At 34.7% G+C, this 7,390-nt stretch overlaps 1 protein-coding gene across 3 annotated transcripts; it reads right to left on the bottom strand.

Annotated features, from left to right (window-relative positions):
* Positions 1-2,403: 2,403 nt before the first annotated feature.
* Positions 2,404-6,778, bottom strand: LOC107906244 (putative cyclic nucleotide-gated ion channel 15). 3 transcript variants are annotated; one of them, XM_016833189.2, is made up of 8 exons: positions 6,545-6,778; positions 5,700-5,800; positions 4,995-5,577; positions 4,682-4,894; positions 4,226-4,518; positions 3,886-3,997; positions 3,455-3,691; positions 2,404-3,371 (listed from the first exon to the last, which is right to left on the bottom strand). In XM_016833189.2, exons 2-8 carry the CDS (start codon positions 5,726-5,728, stop codon positions 2,694-2,696), a joined length of 2,145 nt encoding a protein of 714 aa, XP_016688678.2. In that variant the 5' UTR covers positions 5,729-5,800; positions 6,545-6,778; the 3' UTR covers positions 2,404-2,693. The 3 variants fall into 3 exon arrangements, with proteins under 3 accessions (XP_016688678.2, XP_016688679.2, XP_040949482.1); XM_016833190.2 differs by having other exon boundaries at positions 5,700-5,803; XM_041093548.1 differs by lacking the exon at positions 6,545-6,778 and adding an exon at positions 5,892-6,189.
* Between the last annotated feature and the right edge of the window lie 612 nt (positions 6,779-7,390).

Genomic DNA, 7,390 nt, shown 5'->3' on the forward strand with positions numbered 1-7,390 from the left:
TATTTAGTGATGTATTACTATATTTTTATCCTTTTAAAAATCAAATATATAAAAATAAAATAGTAATTTTAAAATATTGAAGCAGGTGAGTTGCAGCGAGCAACCTGTCTTCCAAACCAAAAAACATGTTTTACGTTGTACTATACCGCCCCACCTCCATTGTTAAAGGGAAAAAAAACAGTTTTTAGATTCAAAATGAATACTTATCATCTTTAAATCACAGTGTTATTATTATTATTATTATATAATTTATAAGCATATAAATATTGATCTATTATTCAATTAAAGGAAGATTGGATTAGGTCATCAACTCTTTTTTACATCCAAAATTCAGAACTTCCCTCTTTGTCGTCAAGCTAATTTGTCAATGGTCAAAGGACATAATTAAGGGTACCTCGAGAGATTTGTTCCAATGAATTTGGCTTTAATAACTCATAGACCCCAAGTTGTCTTTTTGGAGGAGCATCAAAGTAACTCAATAAAGGAAAATCACATGTATTTTTTTTTAAAAATTGTCATCAGATTAAGAGATTTTTATTGAATTCAAAAAAAAATTTAAAAAAGAGCATAGGGAATGCTTTGGTTTCTAAATCATTTTTGAAAAATTCAATTAGCTTGATAGTTTATGGGAAAACATTATTCATTTACTTGTATGTTTGTGTATTTGTGAGAATTTTGGGTAGTACACACCTGAAGGCAGACTAGGCAAGGCCAATAGTCAAAGTGGGTCCATACCTAATGACTAAGCCCATAGCTAAAAGGAATGGCTTTGGGTATGATAGGGGATTGGGCCCATAAATTGCTACCATTGGCAGAGGGAATGTGGGACTCTGACCAACTTGTTGGGGGCCATTTCTGTTTATTTGTGTGTTTTCTGAATGCTACCACTTATAACTGTCCCTCTTTTTACAGCTAAACTTAAAATGTTTTTTACTCCATCAATGTCATGTGTCTGCTTTTAGTGTTTTATCATGTAAAAGGTTTGAGTCTTTCTTCATCCTTTCTCTCTAATTCATAGTAAAAACAGAGTAAATGGCCCTTTTTTTTCTTCCTTCATACTGTAAAAATGTGTGCTTTATATTATATAAACATTGTCCAGCAGCAATGATAACCTAAAATCTTTTAACCATGTGAAATGGAGGCACAAAAACCCAAAAAAAGAAAATAATTTGTAGAATCAAGAAATAGTTATAGAATAATTATAACAATATTCTTAGTTTTGATGTCATGAATAGACTCCAAAGAGTTCGCTATTTTTCATTCCTTTTAAAAAGATTAATTATTACTTGTATGTTGAAAAATAAAGGGATTGGCCTAATGAAAACTTAAAAGAAATGTTTTTGGTAGAATCCCATTTGGTGGGGAAAGAAATTGGTGCATTGAAGGGCTAAGAAAGTTATTTAGTCCAGTCAAAGAAAATGGGCACCTAAAGTTGTATCATAATCATTCTCCTCACACTTTCACATTTATTTCTGTTTCACATTATAGTTTATTTTCTCTTCCAATTTTATAAAAAAAATTATTTTTTGTTAAATTACTTTAAAATGAATGAAAAAATTAACATGTGTTAACTTTTGTTGATGTGGCATACACATAGATTACCACGCGGATGATATGTTAATATTTAATTAATTTTTTAAAAATATTTTTATATTTTAAACCAATTTTAATGATTTAAATGTGATGTATCATACACATTCCACACGACAATCCATCTGTATGCCATATCAGTAAAGTTAAAAAAATATTAATTTTCTTTCATTTTGGAGTGACTTGACAAAAAGAAACTTAAATTTAAAAGCTAAAAAATGCGAAAAATTAAATGGGAGCTAAATCTTATTTGGTGGTTTCGCTTTTTGTTTAACTTTTAAGAGTTTACATGCTACTTCAACATTGAAGGAGAAGAAGTCAAATAAAAAAATTTAAAAATCCAAAAATATAATTATAGAATGATATGTGGTCTTTAAATTAACTTAAAAATCAATATAATGTATATAAGCTTTTTAAACTCTAATTTTGACATTAACAATTACAAAATTTTCATAAGAGATATCATGGGTTTATCTTTGGGCCTCTCATTTCTTTCTAAAATACGAGGAAGGTTACATGTGGGTTTACCTTTTCCCTTAATGGGACGAAATCCAATGGCAGTGCCATGCTTTATTTATCCGAGAATTCGATGGTTATGCATGGATGATGATAATGATGGACCTATGGCCCAAATAAATTTCAACAAATTTTTTAATGTTTTTCCGTCCACGGGAACTGATTCATGGCCCAAATATATCATTTCCAGTTAAGTCCTACCCTTAAAATGCTTTTAAAGCCCATTTGTGAGGGCGCTTCAGCGAAGGGCACTGTGGTGGGGGAACCCTTGAGAGTTCAACCAAGAATGCATACATATCATGGAAGGATGTTGATTACTTGAATTGCAGAACACTGAATGAAGTTGACAAAACTAAAAATTTGTCAACTTTTTTTTCCAGAGTACATCACTAAATTATCCTGTTTATAAATTTGTAAACTATGTTTTCCACCTTGTAATGTATATATTTTTTGATAAAATATTGAGCCAATAATAATTCAATCCATTTTTTGTTTACAGGTTGGCTAGTAATGAAATCAAAGAAAATTTACAGGCATTGCTCGGTGATACCTACACACTACATCCCCAGTTGGGAGTGTTACCAAATTCATTCCTCGTCTACAGAAAAATCAGGCTCTGCTGGTTTGGGCAAGGAGCTGACAACCCCAGAACCAGATCCTGAATGCATCTTAACACCTATCCTAGTGCTTGCTGCTAGCCTGGCTGCATACATAGCCAAGCCTGAACCAGGTGCCGGTGGTTCAGGTTCTGCAGCCATCACCAAGTTCTCCTTAGCTCTAAGTTCAGCCGCTTCCTTTCGTTTCTTAAACCGACGCCATGCTGCTTGTATGAAACAGGCGGCCCATGTCCTCCACTGGTGTGAGTAAAACCGGAATTTGTGTCTTAGTTGTTTGCTATGTAATCTTCTGAACTGTGATGCCACAAATTTGAGGTCTTCGGCTCTAAGAGCAAAGGCCTCTACTTCTGATATTGCTTTAACTGTGCGAGTTGAGCATGGGAGAATGACACTCGGACGAGGATCCAATGCCCATGTAAGCAGTTCCTCACCGCAGAAGTCTCCCGGGCCAATCTTGCATGAATTGAAGAATCCGGTACGGCCACCATTCGTGGTATAGGAATCTAGGTGGCCTCGAATTATGAAGAGCATCTCATTGACAGGATCACCTTCGCGGACTAAGATAGTGCCTTCAGTGCACAAGGCTGGTTTAAGTCTCTCACAGATTGCATCTAACATCCTTTCATCCATTTGATCAAACAGTGGGACCTGTTGATATAGTTGCATTACATACCAAGCTTAGTTATTGCATGAAGTCTAATCTCTAGTGTAGTCAGATATTAAAAACTTACTCGCCGAACAAGGTCGAGACAGAGGTGGCGTTTGATGTCTCTACGTAGATCCAAGGGAAGGCCTTTGAGTAAAGCTTCTTCATCAACTCCTCTTGTAGCTAGCCATTTATACTGATCATATTTTCTGACAGATTGCTTTAGCTCAGGAGGAAGTTGCCTGTGACGCATCCATTGCTCTGTATCAGTTCTCCTAATTCTCCATTCTTCCAACCTAACAGTTGTCGATTGGAGGTATGTCTGCCAGTGAAACATTATCAGAGTTAGAAATTGCTAACAACCATGATATCAAACTTTTTTGGTAACTCGAAGATCATGTCAAACATTTCACTCAAGGATGGTTTTGAGATGTGTCTATATGTTATTAATCAATCATTACGAATAAAAGCTAGATGCTTGCGTTTCCATGAAAAGTTTTGGGGGAAAGGACTTACTTGCATATTCCCAATGAGCAGCGCAAAGAGAACCAGACCAAGGGTTGCAATAATGATGGCAAAAATTATTTCACCCTCATAAGTGCTTGTGTCAAGATTTTGTCCCAGAGAACTGCAATGCATGTAGGAGACAGAGCATCAGAGTTTAATGTTTTATGTCTGCAATAAGTTTAGCTCTAAAATCCCAGAGCCATACTGCAGCTGGAAATGCACTTGAAAAATAAGGTTCTTTTTTATTGATTTCTTAAACAATTCGTCTTCTTCTTCTTCTTCTTCTTCTTCTTCTTTTGTTTTAATTCTTTGTTAGAAGAAATGAAAACTTTATGGGGACACAACTGACCTCAAGTTCCTCAAACCCCACCAGAGGCAATAAAAGTACTTGTTGGAGAATGGTGAAGTTGTAACATCAAATGTCAAGGCATCACCATATATACCAAACTGATAGAAGCTGGAACTTGGACTGCATAGGTTAGTAATATTGCTGGACTTGAACCAGGTATCCCTGCCAGGGTCTTTAACCCTGTGGCAATCAAAAAATTTATACTGACACCATGGATCCTCGACATCACAGGCAGTCCTCCAGCATGCTTCTTGTCGCTCTATTGCGAGAAGATACCAGCAAGCTCCTAAAACCTTTTCAAAAAAGATTGAATTAAGCTTTTTTTTTTTTTGAATTGGCAATCTTTTTCGTTTTCCATACTGAATATGGTTCTTCTGAGTAGAATAACATACTGCAAGCTAAAAGCAGCCATTTTTACTTGTAGACTCGTAGTTTATAGGTTTCAGAATCACTTACATGGCTAGCCAGCATGTAGAGAATGAGGTTATAAGCAGCGCCGGCCCATGCTGTTTCTGTAACAACACCAGTGGCCTTGACAATTTGTGATGAGAGTGGAAAAATTAGAAAAAGTCTGGGAAGGTACTGGAAAATTATTATGAAGCGGAGTACGTTTTTCGTGTTTGTCATCGTTGAACCTCTAAGATTTGGAATGACAATCCAGATCAAAACCTGGGGATGATAAGATACAGCAAATTCGATGCCTTAGTTTTACACATTAAATCATTAAAATACTCTTATTAAAAGATGAAATGTTTAAATGAGTTTATACCTGAGGAAGTGGCAGGGCAGCAATTAAATCAATCCAGAAACTTTTCTGGAGGTACCTGGAAGCAATCTTCCTGGAATCTATTACAAGCTCTCCTCTCCCAAATACACGAGAAGGAGGCGCAACATAAGCTGTCCGAAACCGAATGAAAATCTGAATCAAATAAAAGGCATCAGCCAATGATCTAACAATGGTGAGGATAACTTCATGTGGTACTCCAATATCAATGCAGACTTCTTTCCAAACTACTGGCAAATAAAAGAACAAAGGATCCACAAACAAAGACACTAAGCATGATACTAGGAAAATCTTGTTCCACCGGTGAATAACCGGTCCCCGAGGATCCAAAATCTTCTTCTTCACTCTCTCAAAGTCCTCTGAGAATACCCTGGACAGTACTTTAGCTTTTAAGGATTTGCCTGTCCTACAGCTACTACTTCTACTAGTAGGCAACTCCTTGTCACCCTTCTTGGTCCCGGGCTCTGATATTTGGGTTCCATCAATGTTGAATTTCAGCTTTATCATATTCATACCATCTCCATTAATGGTGTTGTGGAGCTTTGCCAATTCAAGATCATCTTGAAATCTGAAAAAAAAAAACATATGTTAAGCCAGGAATATCAATTTGATTGTTCCATTGCTGGTTTGATATGCTAAAGTACAATGAGAGGTTACTGGAACCATTAAAGAACAAAAGACGGAACAAACCTTACAGATCTCGAATTACCATACCCCATGGCTTTTCTTACAATGCTGTTGCTGCTGCCGTCGTTTCAGTTATTAGATTGGATCCGTAGAAGGGCGAGAGACTGCTGGCCAAAAAAACAAACAGTTTATGGATATCAGGTCATGACTAAACTGAAGTTAACGTAGGCAAGTGGCAAGGACTCAAAGCCATACAAGAGCAGCAAAGGCCCTTTAATGGGGTACTTGAACCAGGAATCATGTGACCTCTGGCATAAAAGATTTAACTCAGCTTGAAAATGAAGTAGCTCTAAAGGCCATCCTACCCCTTTTTTAGGGCGAAAGAACTGGTCAAAACACGTGACCCATTTCTTTATTCAAATCTTCATAAAGGGTTTCCTCTAGACCACCATAGAAAATATGTCTGATTTTCTATATTTGTCAGTACGAGTTGAAGCAGGAAAAATACATGAAATATCCATGAAACTTTCTCTATATTTTATTGTATATATTGGATCAAGATCAAACACCCAAAAATTTTAAATTTTTTGATACCCTTCCTTAAACCAAAATAATAAAAATAATAATAAAAGCAAATAAATGGCTTAAAGGTCATGGATTCATTGCTGACACCATTTCTTTTTAGAAATTTAGTCAGCTTCATTCCAACAGAAATATGGAAGATAGAACATTGACCATGACATTATTTTCTTGATTTATGGATTTTAAAAGGAAGAATTAGCAGTTTGGAAGAGAATAAGTCAATAAAACAAAGTTGAATGGAATATGATTCTGAATACACAATTAAAGGTTAGATCCTTAAGACTCATTCCATCAAACAGGGACATGAGAAAAAAGAGAAAACTCACAAGCATTAGGCCAAACCATGTAAAATCCTTAAGACTCAGTTTTCTTCTTCACTTCAATTCAGTTTCAAACTAATCCGACGATGATTTTCTAAGAATGAAAATGTTCGCGCAATCTTTTTTTTACATGAAAAACATTCAAAATAACTGTAAAGTATCTGGAAATGAAAAGCTTAAACCAACACTTTCCACTGTTAGAACAATGAAGAATAAACCCTTCTCGATGTACACGCCTTAAATTGATGGGTTCTTTTTTTTATATATATGTTAACAATTATTACAAGTTTGAGTAACTTAGAAACCAAAGAATTCCAAGAAAGTGACAAAAAGAGTTCATACCAAGTAATTAAAATGGGTATATTTAATATTAATTGTCATAACATTAGAAAAAAATATAATATATAGTTATTATTTTGCTCAACTTTTTTACTAATAAAATTAATAATTGAAAGTGGGAAGAAAAAGACAGAGAGACAGCATCATATGAGTGTGTCTTTATAAACCAAAAAGAAGAACCAGAAAATCGTTAGGAGAAGAGGGGTTCCATAATCTGTACTTCTGTTTATGTACTTTTATTTTTTTATTCATAAATCCCTATATGATTTGTCATTAATTTTATAATTTTATTTTTTACTTTTATGTAAGATCCAAGGCGTTGACTACGTTAGATACGAATGCCTATGGAATCTTGAAACGTGCTTCTCCAGTAATGTACGGTAAGTTTACAACCGCAAGATGTGGGTAATAGAAAAAAAAAGTTTCGTTTTTTTCCTTTTAAATTATTTTTTTATAAATAATTTTTTTAATTAATTTTATTATAACTTCTCATCATATCAATTTTTTTGACAT

The sequence above is a fragment of the Gossypium hirsutum genome, chromosome D05 (assembly GCF_007990345.1).
Source record: "Gossypium hirsutum isolate 1008001.06 chromosome D05, Gossypium_hirsutum_v2.1, whole genome shotgun sequence".
Lineage (NCBI taxonomy): Eukaryota > Viridiplantae > Streptophyta > Magnoliopsida > Malvales > Malvaceae > Gossypium > Gossypium hirsutum.

Coding starts and splice junctions, on each gene's coding strand:
- LOC107906244 (XM_016833189.2), bottom strand. CDS start 5,728: ATGGGGTATGGTAATTCGAGATCTGTAAG. Junction 5,578..5,699: donor GGTAATTCGAGATCTGTAAG/GTTTGTTCCGTC, acceptor TTTTTTTTTCAG/ATTTCAAGATGATCTTGAAT. Junction 3,998..4,225: donor TGGGGTTTGAGGAACTTGAG/GTCAGTTGTGTC, acceptor CATGCATTGCAG/TTCTCTGGGACAAAATCTTG.